The sequence below is a fragment of the Malania oleifera genome, chromosome 1, assembly GCF_029873635.1.
Source record: "Malania oleifera isolate guangnan ecotype guangnan chromosome 1, ASM2987363v1, whole genome shotgun sequence".
NCBI classification, from domain to species: Eukaryota; Viridiplantae; Streptophyta; class Magnoliopsida; order Santalales; family Ximeniaceae; genus Malania; species Malania oleifera.
The window spans coordinates 52501469-52524660 of NC_080417.1; the positions used below are offsets into that span (position 1 = coordinate 52501469).

Genomic DNA, 23192 nt, shown 5'->3' on the forward strand with positions numbered 1-23192 from the left:
AATCTTCTTAAAAGATAAATAACTTTTATGGTAGATCTCCTAGGTATAAAACCAAATTGATTTCCTAAGACCTTCGTTCCTAACCTTAATATTTGTTCAACTACTCTTTCCCATAGTTTCATCGTTTGAATCATAAGTTTAATTCCATGATAGTTACTACAATTTTGAATATCTTCTTTATTTTTGTATATAGGTATTAAAGTGTTTTTCCTCCATTCATCTGGCATTTTCTTAGTTTTTACAATTGTATTAAATAAATTAGTTAACCATATAATTCCGTTATCACCTAAGCATTTCCAAACTTCAAGTGAGATGTTATCTGGTCCCATAACTTTCCCATTTTTCATCTTTTTTAGTGTGAACTTAACTTCGTTAACTCTAATTTTGTGAACAAATCTCATATTTTTAGTTTTTTCCTCATTTGACAATTCTATGTTTAAACTCTAAATGCTTGATATGGATCCAAATTTACAACCTTGTATTTCAAGCCTAAACTCTTACTAAAGTTCCAAAGAGTGTTCCCCCACTGATTCACAAATGCAACCCACTTCCCAAATGCCAAATCTGATTTGAAACTAGCTAAGAATTTTATTTGTTCATCTCATGGAGCAACCATCCCAAATTAACATCTAATCTAGGTTCTATCACATCCTAATTTTGATACCTTGTATTGTACCATCTTCAGATGATCACTATAATTCAAGGTTCTATCTTAATTTTACTATCCAAGAATAGATCCCATATCATAGGTTATTCAAGTCAAACCATCAAAACACTAGGAAGCTAATCAAACAAATAAACATCAAAGCTCAAAAGCAACAAACCAATGCCAAAGTGGATCTCCACGCAAGAGTTTTACAAGACACAACTCTAAAGATGGATCTACACCTTGGAGTCTCTTTCGGGACAACCAATCTCAAAACCATGGGTTTACCATATTTTGCAAGCCAACAAAATGAAAGCAACAAACTGATGCCAAAGTGGGTCTCCACCTAAGAGTCTTCTAAAACACAACTCCAAATATGGATCCATATCCTGGAGTCTTTTCTAGAACAACCAATCTCAAAATCATGGGGTTTACCATGCCCTGCAAGCCAACCAAACTAAAAGTAACAAACTAATGCCAAAGTGGGTCTCCACCCAAGAGTCCTCCAAAACATAACTCCAAATTTGGATCCATATCTTCTATAACAACCAAACTCAAAACCATGGTTTTACCATGCCTCACAAGCCAACTAGACTCAAAACTAACAAACCAATCCAAAGGCAAGTCCTCGCCTAAAGAGTCTCATGCCCAACTCCAAGGAGAAGTCCACCCTAAAGAAACACCAAAAACATAATTATCTTAGCATCCAAAGTACATGTTGGAATTGGTGTATTCCCAAGAGGGGGGGTGAATTGTTTAAACTTCCTAAGTCAAATATATCTAATTTTTGGGATCCACAATCAGTATAATGCAACCTAGGGTCTTTCTAAGCAATTACTAATTCCACAGATATTGAGATATGCGAATATTTAAATCATACATAGCAGTTTAAATGTAGACATGCAAGTGCTATAAAGTGAAGAGTATAAGGAAGAGAAAAAACATAGTATTTTTATCGAGGTTCAGCCAAACTAGCTTATGTCCTCGCCTCAAGCTAACCAGCAAGAGGATTCCACTATTTGTTCACTTAACGGGTAGAGCGACGCTGTTTACACTCTTCTTACGAGGCAGAGACTCCCCAACTCAAATTTTCGGGCTGAGCCACAACCAATGCACCTTACATGGTGGTGTCACCTCGGCTCAATTACTAGGCTGAGCCAAACTATGCACACTTTAGGGGTTGGTACAAATCCCAGCTTTCCTAATTGGATTTGTGCCAATCTATAACTCTTCATAGGGCAAGTCTCCCTCTTCAGACCATGCCTAGAATACAAGAATGTTTTCTGAGAGCAAAATGATAGTTGTACTTATATAAGAGCAAAATGATAGTTGTACTTAATTACTCAACTTGAAAACCTCTGAAATCTTCATGCTTGTATGTGAACTTTATTGAACATCATTTTTTTAATGCATATTGTTAAGGGGAGCCTTGTCAAGGGGGAGATTGTATTTGTCATCATCAAAAAGGGGAAGATTGTTACTTTTTGAGTCTGATCCTTGTTTTGATTATGATAAACCATAGTATCTCGTCTGTGTGCTAAGCATTTGAACAAGTTTATTTTTCTAAGCACGGATGATAGGTGAGCAATGGAAGCCAAAAAGCACTTAAATGCACACACCATTCGGCGCAATCAATGAATTTGCAGAGGGGCAGAGCATGAAGTTTTTTGTTTGTTTCAAGTTGTATTGTAGTGCATTATATTTTAATTTTTGGTCTATAATAATCAAAGGTGTTTAATGGTTAATACATTGCATGCATGGTAGGACTATGAGCTCAAATGACTATAGGGAAATCAATGACCACAGAAAAGTTCTGTAGACCGATGCCAGGTTTTTTAGGCTAAATTTAAAAGCCTAGACCTTAGAATGACCCTAGGTCCCTGCATGTCACTTGGGAAAATTCCCTCTATCTTATAAAACATAAGTATGCAAACAGGGGTACCTTATGCTAAAAAATAGGACCTAAGTTTAAGTTTGAAAGGACTTTGGGCGATCAAACCTAGCGCATTGAAAACGTCTCGGTCAACCGAACTGGTAGAAAGTCAACATGTTGACTAAGGCCTGGGCGACCGAACCTAAATTGAACATACTATTCTCGATTGAACGAACGTAAAGACTGACACTTTCTACTATCCTCGGGCGCCTAAATACTAAGTTCAATTTTACCCCAGACGACCGAATCATAAAGTTCAACAGATTGAACTATGAATTGGGCGAATGAACCTCGAGCGTTTGGAAAATCACCTTGATTCAGCCAACCGAACCTGTCCTCGAGTACCCGAAGTTGAAAATTCAACTTTTCCAATTATGAGTGTTAGGGTGACCGACCCTGAGGTTCGGGCGACTGAAACTCTCAGGTTGCCATATTTTTTAACTACGATAATTGTGGTTAATTAAAGGTAAATTGGATTAAAGACTTATTAAAAAAATTTAATAATTCCCTTTATATCCCAATGGTTATAATTTTGAGTATGTCTATATATACTCCTTCATTTGGAAAGATTAAGTATGGATTAGGAAAATCATTAGCCAAAAATTTCTCTGAAATTTCTTGTGCCTTTCATTCCCATACAAGCCCATATACTCCACCCATTCTCATTCCTTTGCTAAAACATCTTTGGTGAGAATATTGTTAGATACCCCATATTATTTATACGTGCTTATACTCTCAAATATGTGCGCATTTGGGATTGCATAGATAGACCTTAGGTTATGTATTACTGATATTTGATTTAACCTAAGAAGAAGTTTTAAAATTCCAATTCACCCCCCTCCCCTTGGGATTGCACCAAAGTCAACAAAGAATAATAATATTTTTGTACAAACAAATTGCTTCTACAAAAGTAGAGGTGTACACAGTGAAGCTCTAAAATGCACTCACACATATATGAAATAAAGCTCAAGAATGTATATTTTTCACTCAAAGATATTTTTCAATTAAAATTGAGAGTGTGAAAAATGATTTTCTCAACAAAAAAAAAAAAAAATATTAGAGACCTTTCAAGCAAAGATATTATATATAAAAATATGCTCAAGGGCTCCTTTCAATATCCCAATAATTTCCCAAAATGATTTTTCAAATAACGTTCAAGGGAAGTTAGGGTTTGTGCTCAAAAAGGATTCTTTCAAATATGAACAAGTGAGCTTTCGAATCTTGCTATAGAAGAGCAAAGATTCACAAGCCTATATAAAGTTTACTCAAAAAATATTTATAAAGAAAAATAATCGGGAGAAACTCTAAAAAAAACTCTCAAAATGATTTTCAAAACAAAGATTGAGTGAGAGTATATGCCTTTGATAATACAAATAAATGCCTCAAAAAGGGTGCTCGCTTAAAATGAATTTTTCAAATGAATGTGGAAAGAGAGTAAAATAGTTTTTTCTATAAGGAATGAAAGCGCAAAAAGTATGCTCTCTTAAAAAGATTGTCAAAATAGTAAAGATAAGAGAGTATAAATGTTTAAAGCACAAAAATATTTTGGGAGGATTTTTCTTCCTAATCACTTGCTAATTAAGCTAATGAATGGGGTACATATAGAGATTCTAAAAAATCTAACCATTAGGGACACGGTGGTCATTTTAGAATTTGTTTAATTACAAAATAAAACTAGATTAGTGTTGAAAAATTATCGGAACCCGAGAGGTTCGGTCGACCTAAGGTTTCACCGGACTGACCTCACACAAGAATTTGAATTTTCAAAGATGGTCGGCCGGCCGAGGAAGGTGACGGTCGGCTGGCCAATGTGATTTCCTAAACCTTCGTAGGTTCGGTCAGCTGGCCCTAGGACCGGTCAGTTGAACCTAAAGAACGATCGACTGAGCAAATTAATGAATTTAAGAGTCAGTCGGCCGAGGCAATTTAAAATTGGCCAATAAACAGGGTCAGTCAGCTGAGGCAAAATGAACATGCGAGGGTCGGTCGATTGAGGTATGTGTGATCTATGGTTGATCTTGAGCATAACAATTATATCATGCATGTCTTGCATTATTACAGACCAAATCAAACTTAAATGCATTACAAGATAAAACAATAAATGTCTTCTCATCCTTCTTTTGCTCTTCTGGTTCTTCATGGAATATGCCAGACAATTTGTTCTTTAAGTTCTTCAGGCTTCCATTTCTCCTTTACCTCATGTGTGTGCTAATTCATAAACCTGTTCAAGTACTAGGCACACACATTAGTTTCAAGTGTTTTTTCAGCATCAAAACAGGGATGGGACTTAAATAGTCAATAGTACAATCCAATTCCTCATGAAATAACCTGTAGGAATCCGAACCTAAAAAATAAAAGAAAATGAATATAAAAGAGAGAGAAATAAAGGAAAATAAGAGAAAAAGAACGACTTTGGAAAGTGGGGACCCAAACTGGCGATGGTTTTGTGAGCCGGAAGAAAATCGGCCAAGATTTTGGGTTAATTGGGCCAGTCAACCACAAAATCGGTGATGATTTTGTGGATACATAGGAAATCGGCGTCGGTTTTCCTATGGGCCTATTTCCTATAAATAGGGTTGAGCACATTTTGTTTAGAAAATTCCAAATCTCTCTCTTTTCTCTCCTAGGGTTTCGAAACTTTTTCACCAAAAAGCCTTTCCGAGCTCTTCTTTGCTTCCCGGTTGTCTCTCTCCCCCTTAGTTGAGCAAGTACGCGTGTTTTCACCAGTTGGAAGTTCTAGGTTTTTGTCGTTTTGAGTCATTTGGGTTTGTTTTTCTGTAAAAAGGTAAGGGGATTTGTTTACATAAGTTATTTTCAAAATCTAAACCATTAGAATTGTAGGTTATGATATTATGTACGATATGACTCCTTATTTGAAAATTTTCACCGGATGGAATTGCCGGTTTTTTGGTTTTACAGTTTTGGTAAAAACTAGTGTTTTGGGGTATGACCTCCATTTTTCCTAAAACTCATTTCTTTGTATTAAACCTAAAGTAAGAGGTGCTTGAAACCCTTGTTTTCGATTTAAATTATGTTTTTCGAACCATATGCTATACTAATGCTTTTTAAACCAAATGAGTATGGCATGAGATGTTAAATGGAAATATACTGAACTGAGAAATATGATTATGAGATATGGGAATGAGAGTTCCAAATTGTTATCAGGAAATGTAGAAAAGAGATGTTAGTTAAATAATGAGAGATGTATGTACCAAGGTTAAACCGAGAGCTGTGTGTGTCGGTTTATACCTATGAATGAAAGAAAGAATGAATGAATGAATGAATGAATTTTGAAAAATATTGGAACTACTTATGTGCTTTATGAATGAAAACAAGTTACTGTGCTTTCGATATAAATTGTGTATATGACATATGAACCACTTGAGAAATCTTGTTACCAAGAAAACACGGTACTGTTGCTAGCATGAGAGATACAATGCAACCACACGTTATTCTTGAGTGTGGGTATGAAACTAGTCGACTTGGTAAGAAGGGCCACTGGTTGATCACGAACCAAGGTGGTGTGGGCCAAGTCAAACTGGAGAGAGTAGGGTGACTAGCCTGGTGCCCCTAGGACTAGATCAGAGCATTATAAATGCATAACCTGTACCATGGGGGAAGTAAATGGTGTAGTTATGATGTTTCAAAGCTGAGATGAGTTCATTATGCATATACATGATTTAAAAATGAAATGGGCAAAGTTACAGCTTTAAGTACCAAGCCGAGGGATCGTACAGTGTATGGGCTTGTACCCTACCCCAACCTCGGGGACTTTCGCTCGTAATGAGCCGAATTATATTATATAGGAATTATATATATCTTCTATAATACAAGTTGGTGAATGATTTAAATGTGTAATTGGTTTCTATTGGAATAAACTCATGTAGTCACACACTGATGTAATATCATCTACCTTACGGAGAAATGTCTCACCCCAATATACAACTCTTATTTCAGGTCCTATTGGAAATCAATCCTAGACTTCTAGAGGGATTCTGGAGCATAGTGTTTATTGTTAGTTTCTGTAAGTTCTTGTATATGTATTGGGCATTGGCCATGATATCTTTGGGGTTTGTAATAGCAAGTTACGTTTTTAGTTATGTATGGATGTATGTGTTGAAACAGTTAGAAACTCTGGTAAGTTTTATTAGATGATGTATGTTTATGTTTTTCGTTGTATATGAATGTGAAGTTCAGTATGAAACACCTAATTTCCCTTATTTGGGTGGGTAGTATATGTATGGTATCAGAGATATGCATGTAATGTATGTATAGTAGCACTCCAGGCGCACCTAGAGGGTCGGAGCGTTACAGTTGGTATCAAATCAAGTTCCAGCTAGAAGTGTGAGGAGATTCAAATCGCCTAGTTTTGGAAGTGTTCAAAGCTTAGTTTGTTAGGTTTTGTAGACTAGGTTGGATAACTTTACCACAGTATAGATTGAGGACAGGACTTTCGGGTTTTGCTTCATAGACCTGGAGACAAAATTCCATTGACAGAATTCTGTGTGTTTTTGGATCAGTCGACGGGTTTAGAAAATCACGGCAATCCATCGACAATTTTGTTTCCGAGTGGAGGGGCAGAACTTGAGCTAGAATGAGAGTATCTAGTTAGCAGAGTATATCATCACTAGGGATGTTAATTCATTGAAGTGAGTCTTATAGTATTGTAGTTGTAGCAGATATGTAAGGAAATAGGATTCTAAATAAATTTTCTCAATTGTTTCTTCAGGATGGAGTCCAGGGATAATAATGTTAACGTCGGGGGCAATAGCAGTGAAGGGGCTAGTCATGAGGCTAGTAGTGACTCCACAATAGTTATGCGGGACTTCGCCTAGCAGCTTATGGCTGAATTCGTACCAACTTCTAGGGAGCAAAACCATCCCATAGCTGAGTTGGGATGTTCTATTGATCAGATCACTCGACTGACGCCTCCTACTTTTGCAGGGAGTGCAGACCCGATCCGAGTAGAGAATTGGTTTCGGGAGATTGAGAAGATCTTGGTTGTTCTGTATTGTATGAAAGAGCAGAAGGTGGCTTATGCAACGTTCAAATTTACTAGAGAAGCTGGGAGGTGGTGGGAATCGGTAAGGATGCTGAAGGAGCATCAACCGATACCAGTGGTGATGACATAGGGCCGTTTCAGAGAGGTGTTCTTTGAGCAGTAATTTTCAACCACTTTCAAAAACACAAAGATGGAGGAGTTTATGATCCTGACTCAGGGGCAGCTGGCAGTTCAACAGTATGCCACCCGATTCATGGAGTTGTCATGTTTTGCTCCTCTTATGATAATGGATGAGGCGAGGAATGCCTAGAAGTTTGACAGGGGTTTGAAGAATGAGATCCGGAAGCAGACGACTATACTACAAATTCAGGACTTTGCTACTATGGTGGATAAAGCCACTGTGGTAGAAGAGAGCCCGCAGGAGGATACAGAGGTACAATTTTCGAAGAAGAGGCCAGCACCACTCAGTTCTTATTCAGGTGCAAGGAAAGTCACTTGGAAGAAATATGGTGGTGGTGAAGGCCAGCGGCAAAAGATTGGTGGTGGTATACCTCAGGGTACCACATCTTCCTCAGCTTGTCCTACTTGTGGCAAGCGGCATTCAGGGAAGTGTTTGTGGGGACTAGATATTTGCTATCGGTGTGGTAAGCCAGGACATATGATGCGTGATTGTGGCATACTAAGGAGCAATGCACCCCCACAATAGCCATATAGAGGAGGTACTTAGGTGCCACGTGGTGGATACCAGAGAGGTACAACTTAGGCAAGGGTGTATTCCGTAACTCCAGGCGACGAAGAGAATGCCAGAGATGTGGTGACAGGTAATATTTATAGGCTTTTGAATAAAGTTGTAGTGTTATTTGACATAGGAGTGACGCATTCCTTTATTTCTCGGGGATTCATCAAACTATATGGGTTAGAGGTACAACCGTTAGATGATGAATTAGCAGTGGCTACACTGTCACGGTCGGTAGTCGTATGTAGCAAGATGATTCAGGATTTCATAGTAGAGATTCAGGGGAGAGTATTACCAGTTAGCTTAATTGTGTTTGATATGTATGACTTCGATATCATTTTGGGGATGGACTAGCTATCAGCCAGTTATGCCAGCATCGATTGCCACAGGAGAGAGGTAGTATTCAGGCCTCTCGAGGAGCAAAATTCAAGTTCGTAGGGTCATGTGTGCGTTCTGCACCATGGATTCTCTCAGCTATTCAGGCTAGGAGGTTACTTCTGAAGGGATGCCAAGGGTACCTGGCGTTTGCAAAAGAGACGCCGAGAGAAGAACTTAAGATGGAGAGATTCTCGTAGTAAGTGAGTTCCCAAATGTGTTTCTAGAGGACTTGCCTCCTGATCGTGAGGTGGAGTTTGCTATAAAGTTGACTCTAGGCACGATGCCAATATTGAAAGCTCCATATCGAATGTCTTCAGCAAAACTGAGAGAACTGAAGGAGCAACTATAGGACTAGATAAGGGTTACATTCCACCGAGTGTTTCACCCTAGGGAGCATCGATGTTGTTTGTGAAGAAGAAGGATGGGTCGATGAGGATGTGTGTAGAGACCTGAAGAATTATAGCAAATAAATAATAAAGGAAAAGAGAGAAAAATTATTTTTCCTAAGGGGCTTAACAAGTTCTCGTTGACGAACGCAAAATGCTCATCGACAAGTAACCTTCTTGGGCACGTCGACGAGGGCATATCTCTCGTCGACGAGATGTTACCAAGAGGGGTGATTTCAAGACCTTCAGGCTCTTCGATGAACAGGTAAATCCAGCCTTCGGGCCGTACAACCCTATTTATGGGAGGGGGGAGCATGACGTGGAGAAAAATCCTTAGGGCAACCATGAGTTACAGACATGGCAGTGTGGGTTACTAAGAATACTCAGGCGCTAGATATGGAATTGGAAAATGGAAATGAAATGAAAATGAGAAATGAAATTACGTGAGTTAATAAATAATTAAAGCGAAGTAAAATACACCACCTTAGGGCTTATTAAGTAAGGTGAGTGCTCTGATAAGTATCAGTTGTAACTGAACCCGGGTAAATCAGGCTAGGCTGCAAACGATTTCAGGGCAGAGGGAAGCTACTTATATAGGCGGGTAAGTTTCCCTTTTCTCTGGAACTTCTTGGGTAAACTTGGATTATGAATGAATGATTTTGGAAACGGAAGTAAAAGCTTATGAAAGCTTGTGTTGTATATCTTTATGATTATGATTATGGGAATGATATATTTTCTTAGAAGATACTGTCACTAATATGTTATATGCTATGAAACAATGAATCTCATATTGCCACACATCGTAAATAATTTATTTCGTCTTACTGAGATGTGTCTCACCTAAAACATTTAAATATTTCAAGAAACCGAGATCGAGTTGGTGATAAAGCTGCCAGATAGAGTGGAGCTGGTACCCTGACATATATGGTGAGTGTGTAAACTAGGGATGGATGATTCCCCTAGAGTTTTGTTATTTTGGGATGTATATTGATGTATAAACTTCTGGATTGTTGACACTCTAGTATGTGTATTCACTATGATGCATATATAAATATTTTGTGACTTCCGTTGATAGGAAAACTGGTATGACCGTTTTATCCGGTACCCACCCGAGCTAGGTCATGTTTAAATGATATTAGTGTGGTGACGTGGCCAATATGTTATGTATGTTAAATTGTGGAAAAAAATTGTTAAAAAAATCGAGGTGTCACAGTTTGGTATCAGAGCCTAAGTTTGCTAGGTTCTACAAACTTTAGTAAACAGCGGAACACAATACAAGAGTATAGGAATAAATATCGATGAGATAAAAGCCAGTTTTTGTTAGAGGATGAGATTAGAATTTAGGGTTCTTTCTTACAACCTGGAAGCAGAGGTTCTGTGGTTGTTTTTTTGTTTTTCTTGGTATGACGATTCCAGGAAAACCATGGATCCAATCGTCGGGTCTTGTTTTGGGTGGTAGGACTGCATTCTAAATGGGAATTGAGGATAATAAAATGGATGATTTTAGAAGGATGTTTTATAAGTTATAGTCTGATGAATATATTGATTCTGTGATAATGATGGAATTCTAAGATTGGCTATTTCCTTTTCAAGATGGACACTGAGAATAGTGACACTAGTGTTAGAGGTGATGGAGCAGGACCTTCCAGTGTGGGGGCAGAGATTTCAATGCAGTATTGTGTAGTGTCACTCAGCAGGTAATTACTGAAATAGCCATGAGTTTAGGGGAGCAGAGCTGCACGATCAAGTAGTTTACATGTATGAGACCCCCCATCCTTTGCTGGAGGAGCAGACCCGATAGTGGTTGAGAATTGGGTTCAGGACGTTGAGGACATGCTAGCAGTGCTCCCATGTTCAGATGAACAGAAGATGTCATTTGCAACATTCAAGCTGACTGAGGAAGCAAAATGCAAGTGGAGATCAGCGAGGTTGATTAAGGAGCAAAGATCGGATCCTACGCTGGTGACATTGGTTCTGTTCAAGGAATTGTTTTTCAAGCGATATTTTCCTACTATTGTCCAAAGCGCGAAGGCAGCAAAGTTCCTGCACCTGACTCAGGGGTGGATGACAGTGCGGCAGTATGCAGCCTAGTTTATTGAGTTTTCATGATTTGCCTCACATTTGGCACCAAATGAGGAGAAGAAAAGTAAGAAAGTTTGAGGAGGGCCTTAAACAGAATGTATTCAAGCAGGTCAAAGGTTTTTGGGCCTAGATTTTTTCGAAGGTTATGCATAGAGTTGTAGTGATCGAGAGTGGCATGTAGAGAGGCGTCGCAGCTCACAGTCAAGGCAAGATGCCGGTACCTTCAGAGTTTTAGGTTGGGTCCAGTCAAGGGCCCTGGAGGAGGCAGGATAATAGAGGAGAATAGAGACCGAGGGGAGGAGATCTTGTGGACGGAGTAGACAGATGCCCCCTCTTTGCCCCACATGTTATAGGAGGCACTCGGGAGAGTGCCGGCTCAGGGAGACGTTCTGCTATCGGTGTTATCAGCCGGGATAAATGGCGAGGGATTGTTGTGCACCGTTGGTGACAGTGCCTGCTTCGAAATCTTACAAAGGAGGTTATTAGGCACCTCGTGGTGGTCAACAAAAGAATACCGCCCCAACACGAGTTTATGCGTTGACATTCAGAGATGCGGAGGCAGGCGGAGATGTTGTGATAGGTACCATTTCAATTCTGTCATTTAAAGCTATTGCATTGTTTGATTCTGGGGCGATGCATTGCTTCATTGCCTGAGAATTCGTTAAATTGTGTGGGTTTGAAACTCAACGGTTGCTGGGTAGTTTATCAGTAGCTACGCCAACAAGGGCTGTGGGGATATGTGATAAAGTACTTAGCAATTGTCCAGTGTGTATTCAAAGTAGGATTTTAATGGCTGATCTAGTTGTCTTGGATATGCATGGATTCAAGGTGATATTGGGTATAGACTAGCTAGCCGCTCACTAGGCCAGTATAGATTGTCATCAGAAAGAGGTTGTGTTCAGACCTCCAGGGGGACAGGAGTATTGGTTTATGGGGTCTTGTGCGTGCACCCCACCACAGTTGTTATCTGCCATTCAGGGGAGGCGATTGCTGTTAAATGGTTGCCAAGATTTCGTGGTCTATGTAAAAATGGTACCTGAGAGTGAGTTAAGTATGGGGATGGGGGATATCCCAATAGTAAGGGATTTTTCTAATGTTTTTAGCAAGGATTTTCCAGGACTACCCCCTAATCGTGAGATAGAATTTTCTATTGATCTAGTACCGGGGACAGCACTGATTTTGAAAGTGTCGTACAGAATGGCACCAATAGAACTAAAAGAATTAAAGGATCAGTTGCAAGAACTGTTGGATAGGGGATTTATTCGGCCCAGCATGTCGCCCTGGGGAGCGCTGATTTTATTTGTGAAAAGGAAAGATGGGTCGATGAGAATGTGCATCAACTATCGTGAAATTAATAAAGTGACTATCAAGAATAAGTGTCCGCTTCCTCGCATCGATGATTTATTTGATCAGTTACAAGGGACACAGGTTTTCTTAAAAATAGATTTACGGTGTGGGTATCATTAAGTAAAAGTCAGAGTAGAGGATGTTTCTAAGATGGCATTCAGGACTCGATATGGCCACTACGAATTTTTGGTTATGTCATTTGGGTTAACTAATTCTTCTACAGTGTCTATGGATTTGATTAATAGGGTTTTTCACTAGTATCTAGATCAGTTTGTGGTGGTATTTATTAACGATATACTGACATATTCAAAGAGCTCAGAGGAGCACAAGGAACATTTGAGGATAGTACTTCAAGTATTGAGGGAAAGGAAATTGTTTCAGAAATTTAAGAAGTGCGAATTCTGGCTATAGTAGGTTACCTTCCTTGGGCATGTGATTTTCAGGGGTGGTATCTCAGTAGATCCAAGTAAGATCGAGGCGATAGTAGATTGGGTACGACCAAAGAATGTGCAGGAAATTAGAAGTTTTCTGGGATTGGATGGATACTACTGCAGATTCGTTAAGGGCTTCTCTAAATTGTCGGGTCTGTTGACGAGGTTGACTAGGAAAGGGGTAAAGTTTGAATGGTTAGATGAATGTGAGCAGAGCTTCCAGGAGCTAAAGTAGCAACTCATCATTGCACCGGTGTTGACAATTCCTTTAGGTGAGGAGGGTTTCATTATTTACAGTGATGTATCGCATAAAGGGCTTGGCTATATTCTGATGCAGTAGGGGAGAGTTATAGCATATGCCTCACGACAGTTGAAAGATTATGAGAAGAATCACCCTACCCATGATCTGGAGCTAGCTGCGGTAGTGTACATATTTGGCAGCATTATTTTTATAGGGGTAGGTGTGAAATTTTTACTGACCGCAAGAGTTTAAAATACTTTTTCATGTAGAAAGAATTGAACATGAGGCGGAGGAGATGGTTAGAGCTAATAAAGGATTACAATTGTACCATAAGTTACCACCCGAGAAGGAGAATGTGGTGGCTGATGCCTTGAGCCAAAAATTCATGGGTGCATCAGCATCTATAGTGGAGATCCAGCATTCGATTAAGATGGATCTAGAAAGAATCGGAATAGAACTCGTAGAGGGTGGTTATCAAGCATTTATGGCCAATCTGGTGTTGCAACTGACTCTACAGGAAAGAATTAAAATGACATAGAGGAGTGATGTAGAACTAGTAGAGCTGATAGAGAAAGTACAAGATGGTCTGGAGGAAGATTTCAGTATCTTATATGATGGGGCCTTGAGGTTTCGTACCAGGTTATGTGTACCTGCCGATCCTGAGATTAAGAAAGTGATTTTGGAGGAAGCGCGCTGGTCCTTGTATATGGTACATCCTAGTAGCACTAAAATGTATAGGGATCTTCGGGATTCATTTTGGTGGAGTGGAATGAAAAGAGAAATTGTCGAGTTTGTAGCACAGTATTTGACATGCCAGCAGGTGAAAGCTAAGCATCAGAGTTCGGCGGGGTCATTGCAGCCGCTGTATATTCCTGAGTGGAAGTGGGAGCATATAGTGATGAATTTTGTCACTAGGTTACCATCGGCGCTTCATGGACAGGATGCCTTTTGGGTAGCGGTGGATTGACTTACGAAGACTGCTCATTTCCTACCTATTAGAGTTAACTACTCCTTAAACCGATTGGAAGAGTTATATATTCAGGAGATAATGAGAATGCATGGCGTGCCTGTGTCCATAGTATCAGATCGATACCCATGGTTCACATCCCATTTCTGGAGGAGTTTGCAAGAGGCATTGGGTTCTTAGTTGTCATTTAGCATTGCATTTCATCCTCAGACAAATGGACAGACGAAGAGGATGATACAAATATCGGAGGATATGCTACGTGCATGCGTGCTGGACTTTGGAGGTAGTTGGCTATGGTTTATACTGTTATTTGAGTTTGCGTATAATAACAATTATTAGGCTAGCATAGAGGTGGCACCATTTGAGGCATTTATATGGCAGGAGATGCCGATCTTCGTAACATTGGGATGATATTACGAGAGACAGATATTGGGGTCAGAGCTGATATAGCAGATTCGAAATAAAGTTAGACTCATCAGAGATAGAATCAGTGCAGTGCAGAGCCAGCAGAAGAGTTACGCTGATAATCACCGGTGAGAGTTGGAGTTTGACATAGGGGACCATGTGTTCTTAAAAGTTACACCGTTGAAAGGTGTTATGAGATTCGGGAGGAAAGGTAAACTGAGCCCTAAGTATATTGGGCCATTTGAGATTATGAAGAGAGTGGGTCCAGTTGCTTATAGATTGGCTCTGCCACCTGCTTTTTTTAGAACTCATGATATATTTCATGTTTCGTTGTTGGGGAAATACATCGCAAACCCCTCCATATGATTAGATATGAGGCACTGGAGCTCAATGATGCTTTGTCTAATGAAGAAGCACCAATGCAGATTTTGGACTGGAAAGAATAGGAGTTGTGTATGAAAATTATACCATTGGTAAAAGTTATGTGGCGCAACCATGCGGTAGAGGAGGCTTCTTGAGAGTTATAGGAGTAGATGCGCCAGAGATATCCGCACTTGTTCGGCGGAAATCAGGGTTACGGTATGTAATTTAATTTGTATAATGTAGGTTAGGTAGTGTTTAGATTTTAATGGTTTTGGGGAGAATTTTATTTCAATGGTTGTAATCTCCCAGGAACCTTATGTAACCACGTTATTCCTCTACCATAAGTGAGGGTAAGTAATAAAATAAGTAGCCAGTTTTTCCTTAGTGGATGGTATATAGAATAGATAACAAATTTCGAGGACGAAATTTTTATAAAGAGGGGAGAATGTAGAGACCTAGAGAACTATAGCAAATAAATAATAAAGGAAAAGAGAGAAAAATGATTTTTCCTAAGGGACGCAGTAGGTTCTCGTCGACAAACGCAGAATGCTCGTAGACGAGTAGCCTTCTTGGGTACGTTGATGAGGGCATATGTCTCATCGATGAGATGTTATCGAGAGGGGTGATTTCAAAACCTTCAAGATCATCAACAAACCAGTAGTCTTCATCGACGAACTACCTTCCTAGACTCATTGATGGGAAGTCATGGCTTGTCAACGAGGCCACGTGGACAACACTCTATAAATAGGCTCAAACCACATTTGTAGGGAGAAAAATCGCGTGCAACTCTCTCTCTCTAAAGAAATTCGTCCCCCTCACCTTCTCTCTAGAATTCTGGCTTCGTTAAAGCTCGGATCGGTGATCGGAAGGTACCATGTTACTCTTGGGAAGATTCTCTACAACACTACCAGATTCGAATTTTGATTTGGAGCATTTGAGTACCATCTCAAAATCTGGGTAAGTTGCTTATTTAAATTTTATAAGGTATTTGGCATGTCTCGACTGAGAAAAGTGTAGTAGATGGAATAATACTAAAGTTTTGTTTAGGAAAATGTAAATTTCAGGGTGTTAAGCTGGGAACACCATGGGTGTAGGTTTGGATTAAATTGAAAGCATCTCAGTAAGTTAGGTATGGGGAATAAATTATAGCATGTGTTTTTGTGAAATACTGGGTGAATTATATGTGAAACGAATTATAGTATTTTTCCCAAAATTATTATGATATGATTAACAAATGAAAATTGGGTGGCATATGATTATATGAAAATGATGAAACGTATAGTGTAACATGTTGACCTTATAGGTCACGCTCAGTTTTGATTACGACAAATACTCATAATATCTAATGAGTATTTGAGATTATGTGCAGGAACCTCAATCGTCAAGATCAAGATGCACGTAAAGCAAAGAAGCTTGAGGACCAATTTATGTTTATGATTGTAATATATGTTTCTCTTGCGTAATTGGTCTGTAATAGTAATTAGGGTTTACCTGTAATAATCATCACACACATCACAAGCATGGTCTAGTAGGTAAGCTCAGACTAAAATTGAATCATAACTAAAACTGGACCTGGAAAAGACCTAAGACACTCACCATTGCACTTATATGTGTTAGGAACTTTGAATAAGGTGATTGAGAATTAAAACAGGACCGAAATGCACATTTTATACACTTTCGATCGACCGGCACATACAGTTCATTCTGCCCCCAGTCGACCAAATCCAGTCTGGGTTAACCGATTGACCACAATTCGGTCGACCGAGGCCTTAAAGGTTATTTAACCCTGGTCGACCGAATCACCTGGAAGTTAACATTTTGACTTCTTAGTCGACCGAGAGGATTTTGAACTATATCAACCTAGTTGACCGAGTTCCCACGTGTGGGAACCCATCAGTCTGGTTGACCGAGCAATCAATTCATTTTCACCCTGGTCGACCGAACCATGCAACTTGGGAAAATCGCCTTTCCCAGTCGACCGACCCTAAAATTCAAAATTGGCCCAGTCAATCGAGCCATATGAACTTCGGTCGACCGAAAGTCTTCTGGTCAACCGGTGCTCTCGGGTTGGTGTGTATTTTTTTACCGTGGTTAAATATTTTTAATAAGGTTAATTTTTCTAAAACATCATTAATCTTTTCTAATAATACCAGCCTCGTCCCCAAAGGTCATAATTCATGGGGTGTCTATAAATACCCCTTCATTTGTGAAAATTAGATATATGATTAGCAAAACAAAGTGAAAAATTTCTCAAAGCCAAAAACTTCCTACTGCTCATACTCTCACAAAAATCACTCAAACTTATCTTCTTCAAATTTCCAAATCCTCTGTAAGTGTCTTGAATGTTATGTGCAAATAGGTTTGCTCTCTCATTATTGTGTGATTGAATCGATTTTCTACAAGAGCAAAAGCCAAGTGCTCTTAGGGGGCTTTACTCATAAGCCTATCCTAAGAAGACTTGCCTAAGCTTCTAAGTATTGCATGTGTTGCAATATCTTAGGAAGCTTGTATTTTGTTTTTGGGTTGCAAAACGTTTTCAAAACTTACTCAAATATCTTGTGTGATTTATATTGACATATTTGTGAAAAGATATTTGTGTTTGTGATATTGATCTTTGTTGCAATATTTATTCTCTCACATATCATTTGTTGAATACAAATATTACATAGCCTTTGCAAACCAAGCATATACACTATATTCATGATTGAGACATCCTACTGATTGACATACTTTAGACTCGCTTGACATCTTGTGTGAACACGTTTAATTGAATATTTTGAGATACACAGATTGTTATTGACACTTTCACGCACTAGTTACACTGATAGAAAATATACTTGAGAAGTGAAATATTAGACCACACTGAGCTTACGTATTAAATCATTTTGTGGTGTTTGTGACTGAGCGCATTTGGGTACATATCTGTCGTACTATTATTATTTGATTGTAAAAACTGAGTGTTTCCAAGCATGGCCTGAGGGGGCAGTAATCCAGTCCGGTAATAATTGTATGTGACGGTTGAGGTCAACCCCTTGAATTAACTCGGTTTGTATAGGTGCCACTCCCGTAATTTAAGTGAGCAATTATAGTGGTAATCCTTGTGCTTGTTAGCCAAGGCGGGGACGTAAGCAATTGGCCAAACCTTTGTAACATTTCTGTGTGTCACCCTTAATTTACTACTTTTTGGTGCATGTGTGTTTGATTAAATTGCTTTATTTACTCTCCAATATACATTTACATTACTTGCACTAAATTGACCATAGGATTGTGAATATACCGGTGTTAGGAGATTGACCTAGGGCTTAAATTTTAAAAATACCAATTCACCCCCCCCCTTCTTGGGATCACGGTAAAGCTAACATACTTGATTTGAAATGGGAAATGTTAATATGATTTCTTGAAAATAATGAAATGGGATAAATGGATGTTGGAAATGATTTTATGAAAACAGTGAAGGTATGAAACAAGGATATATGTGAATATAGAGAAATGTGAAAATAGGTGAAATATGGAAATGATTTTATGAAATGGAGGAAATATGAAATATTGATATGTGCATATTGGAAAAGACAAAACAATGTGAAATGTAATATATTTTCTATATATGTACATATTGTTATGAAATGAAACTGGTATCGAAATAGTGGAAATGAAAAAAAAGTGAATTTACTGGGAATATTGAAATGTGAATATTGATATGTAAATACTGATTTGTGAATGATGAACATGAATATTGGAAATGTGAACATTGCAGCGTAACAACTACAATGAATATTGAAATTAGAAATGTTGATATAAGAAAAGTGAAATAGTGGAAATGAAAACCTTGATGGAATGGATATGTAAACCCCAACGATGGGTTATGATATCGAGCACTGTACCAATGCGAGTAGATTAAAAGTGCAACCACACGGACTGTGGAGCGTGTGGTGAGGCAGTATGAATGGGCCAAAGAAGGGTTGTATATTGCCCACTGGATTTCAAAACAGGATATGTGGTAGGCTATTCGTTACTACAGATAGGTATATGGAATTATTTGATCTAACTAGGTCATCCAACCACGGTTAGATCTAGCTTTGGGCCGCAAGACTCTATTCATGGGGGGAAGCATGGCATGGAGAAAATTCCTAAGGGCAGCCATGAGTTATAGACATGGTAGTGTGGGTTACCAGGGATACTCATGTGCTAGATATGGATTTGGAAAATGGAAATGAAATGAAAATGAGAAATGAAATTGCGTGAGTTAATAAATAATTAAAGCGAAATAAAACACATCACCTGATGACATACTGAGTGAGGTGAGTGCTCTGATAACTATCAATTATAGTTGAACCCGGGTTAATCGAGCTAGGCAGCAAACGATTTCTAGGCAGAGGGAAGCTACTTGTATGGGTAGGTAAGTTTCCTTATTCTCAGGAACTTTGTGGGTAAACTTGGATTATGAATGAATGATTTTGGAAATGGAAGTAAAAGCTTATGAAAGCTTGTGTTGTATATCTATATGATTATGATTATGGGAATGATATATTTTCTCAGAAGATACTATCATTGATATGTTATATGCTATGAAACAATGAATCTCATATTGTTACACACCGTAAATAATTTATTCCGTCTTACTGAGATGTGTCTCAGTCAAAACATTTAAATATTTTAGGAAACCGAGATTGAGTTGGTGATAGAGCTCCCAGATAGAGTGGAGCAGGTACCTTGACATACAGGGTGAGTGTGTAAACTAGGGATGGATGATGCCCGTAAAGTTTTGTTATTTTGGGATGTATGTTGATGTATAAACTTCTGGATGGGTGACACTTTGGTATGTGTATTCACTGTGATGTATATATAAATATTTTGTGACTCTATTGATAAGAATACTGGTATGACTATTTTATCCGGTACCCACCCCGGGCTGGGTCGTGTTTAAATGGTATCAGGGTGGTGACGTGGCCGATATGTTATGTATGTTAAATTGTGGGAAAAAATGGTATGAAAAATCGGGGCATCACAGTTTGGTATCAGCGCCTAGGTTTGCTAGGTTTTACAGACTTTAGTAAACAACGGAATACAATACAAGAGTATAGGAATGGATATTGATGAGATATAAGCCAGTTGTTGTTAGAGGATGAGATTAGAGTTAAGGGTTCTGTCTTGTGACCTGGAAGCAAGGGTTCCATGGTTGTTTCTCTATTTTTCCTGGGGTGGCGATTCTAGGAAAACCATAGATACTTTCGCTAGGTCTTGTTTTTGGTGGTAGGACTAAATTCTAGATAGGAACTGAGGATAATAAAATGGAAGATTTTAGAAGGATGTTTTATAAGTTATAGTCTAATGAATATATTAATTATGTGATAATGATGGAATTCTGAGATTGGCTGTTTCCTTTTCAGGATGGACCTTGGGAATAGTGACACGAATGCTGGGGGTGATGGAGCAGCACCTTCCAATGTGGGAGGTAGAGATTCTGACACAGTATTGCGTAGTGTCACTCAGCAGGTAATGGCTGAGATGGCCAGGAGTTCAGGGGAGCAGAGCTACACGATCGAGCAGTTTACGTGTATGAGACCCCCATCTTTTTCTTTAGGAGCAGACTCGATAGTGGCTGAGAATTGGGTTCAGGACGTTGAGAACATGCTAGCAGTGCTCCCGTGTTCAGATGAACAGAAGGTATCATTTGTAGCATACAAGTTGGATAGGGAAGCAAAACACTGGTGGAGATCAGCGAGATTGATTGAGGAGCAAAGATCGGATCTTGTACCGATGACGTGGGGTCAGTTCAAGGAATTATTTTTCGAGAGATATTTTTCTACTATCATTCGAAGCACAAAGGCAGTAGGGTTCCTGCACCTGACTCAGGGGCGGATGACGGTGCTGCAGTATGCAACTCAGTTTATTGAGCTATCACTGTTTGCCCCACATTTGGTACCAAAGGAGGAGAAGAAGGCGAGAAAGTTCAAGGAGGGCCTCAAATAGAATGTATTCGAGCAAGTCATGGGTTTTCAGGCTCAGACATTTGTTGAGGATGTGGATAGAGCTATAGTGATCGAGAGTGGCATGCAGAGAGGCGTCACAGCTCAGAGTCAAGGGAAGTGGCCGGTACCTTCAAAGTTTCAGGTCGGGTCCAATCGAGGGCCCTGGAGGAGGCAGGATAATAGAGGAGGATAGAGACCGGGGGGAGGAGATCAAGCAGGACAGAGACCGGGGGGAGGAAATCAAGCAGGACAGAGTGGACAGATGCCCCTTCTTTGCCCCATATGTTATAGGAGGCACTTGGGAGAGTGCCGGCTTAGGGAGATGGTCTGCTATTAGTGTTATTAGCCAGGAGATATGGCGAGGGATTGTCGTGCACCACCGGCGACAATGCCTGCTCTGAGACCATACAGAGGAGGTCATCAGGAACCTTGTGGTTCTCAGCAAAGGAATACCGCCCCGGCATGAGTTTATATGTTGACACCCAAAGAAGTGGAGGTGGCCGAAGACATCATGATAGGTACCATTTCAATTTTGTCATTTAAAGCTACTACATTATTTGATTCAGGGGGGACCCATTCCTTCATCTCCCGAGAATTTGTAAAATTGTGTGGGTTTAAGACTCAGCGGTTGGGGGTTAGTTTATTAGTAGCTACGCCAATAGGGGCTATGGGGAGATGTGATAAAGTACTTACTAAGGTGGGTGCTTTGATAATTAAATCAAAGTATAACACACCGCCTTAGAACTTACTAAGTAAGGTGAGTGCTCTGATAACTCTCAGTTGTAGCAAAACCCGAGTTAATCGGGCTAGGATGCAAACGATTTCAGGACAGAGGGAAGCTGCTTGTATGGGCGGGTAAGTTTCCCTATTCTCAGGAACTTCGCGGGTAAACTTGGATTATGAATAAATGATTTTGGAAATGGAAGTAAATTCTTATGAAAACTTGTGTTGTATATCTATATGATTATGATTATGGGAATGATATATTTTCTCAGAAGATACTATCACTAATATGTTATATGCTGTGAAATTATGAATCTCATATTGCCACACACTGTAAATAATTTATTCCATCTTACTGAGATGTGTCTCACCCAAAACATTTAAATATTTTAGGAAACTGAGATCGAGTTGGTGATAGAGCTCCCAATAGAGTGGAGTTGGTACCCTGACATACAGGGTGAGTGTGTAAACTAGGGATGGATGATTCCTCTAGAGTTTTGTTATTTTGGGATGTATGTTGATGTATAAACTTCTAAATGGTTGACACTCTAGTATGTGTATTCACTGTGATGTATATATAAATATTTTGTGACTTCTGATGATAGGAATAATGGTATGACCGTTTTATCCGGTACCCACCCCGGGCCGGATCATGTTTAAATGGTATTAGGGTGGTGATGTGGCCAATATGCTATGTATGTTAAATTGTGGAAAAAAATGGTATGAAAAATCAGGGCGTCACATTGTGCATCGACTACAAAGAGATTAACATGGTGACAGTGAAGAATAAATATCTATTACCCAAAATTGACGATTTATTTGACTAACTACGGGGCACACAAATCTTCTCTAAGATCAATTTTTGATTCGGGCATCACCAGCTGAAGGTGAAATCAGAGGACGTACCGAAGATAACTTTTTGAACCTAGTATGGTCATTACAAATTTTTGGTTATGCCGGTCAGCTTGACGAATGCTCCTGCCGCATTCATGGACTTGATGAACAGGGTGTTTCACGAGTGCTTAGATAGGTTCGTGGTGGTGTTCATTGATGACATTCTGGTCTATTCAAAAAGCCCAACAAGGCATGAGACTTATATGAGATTAGTTCTTCAAGTACTCAAGGAGAAGAAGTTATTCACTAAATTGAAGAAATGTGAGTTCTAGCTAAAACAGGTTGCATTTCCAGGGCATGTAGTGTCCAAGGAAGGAATATCAGTGGATCCGAGCAAGGTAGAGGTGGTAGTTGACTTGGAAAGATCGAGGAAAGTGCATGAGGTTTGGAGTTTCTTGTGTATGGCTGGGTATTATCGTCGGTTCGTTAAGGGCTTTTCTAAACTGTCAGGTCCTCTGACGCAGCTTATAAGGAAGAATAGTAGGTTTGAGTGGACTAGGGAGTGTAAACAGAGTTTTCAGAAGCTGAAACAACATTTAGTCACTACTTCAGTATTAACCATTCTGCTAGGGGATGATGGTTATGTGATTTACGATGACGCATCCCAGAAGGGACTTGAGTGTGTCCTGATGCAACAGAGAAAGGTTATCACTTATGCTTCTCATCAACTCAAGGAGTACGAGAAGAAC

At 39.3% G+C, this 23192-nt stretch overlaps 1 protein-coding gene across 1 annotated transcript; it reads left to right on the forward strand.

Annotated features, from left to right (window-relative positions):
* The first annotated feature begins 7420 nt into the window (after positions 1-7420).
* On the forward strand, positions 7421-8287 carry LOC131162431 (uncharacterized). Its single transcript, XM_058118927.1, has 2 exons — positions 7421-7663; positions 7892-8287. Exons 1-2 carry the CDS (start codon positions 7421-7423, stop codon positions 8285-8287), a joined length of 639 nt encoding a protein of 212 aa, XP_057974910.1.
* The last annotated feature ends 14905 nt before the right edge of the window (positions 8288-23192 follow it).

Excerpts from the sequence above, each read along its gene's own strand:
- LOC131162431 (XM_058118927.1), top strand. The coding sequence starts at position 7,421 with ATGGCTGAATTCGTACCAACTTCTAGGGAGCAAAACCATCCCATAGCT. Across the intron at positions 7,664-7,891 it reads CTGGGAGGTGGTGGGAATCG|AAGTTTGACAGGGGTTTGAA; the intron begins GTAAGGATGCTG and ends AGGAATGCCTAG.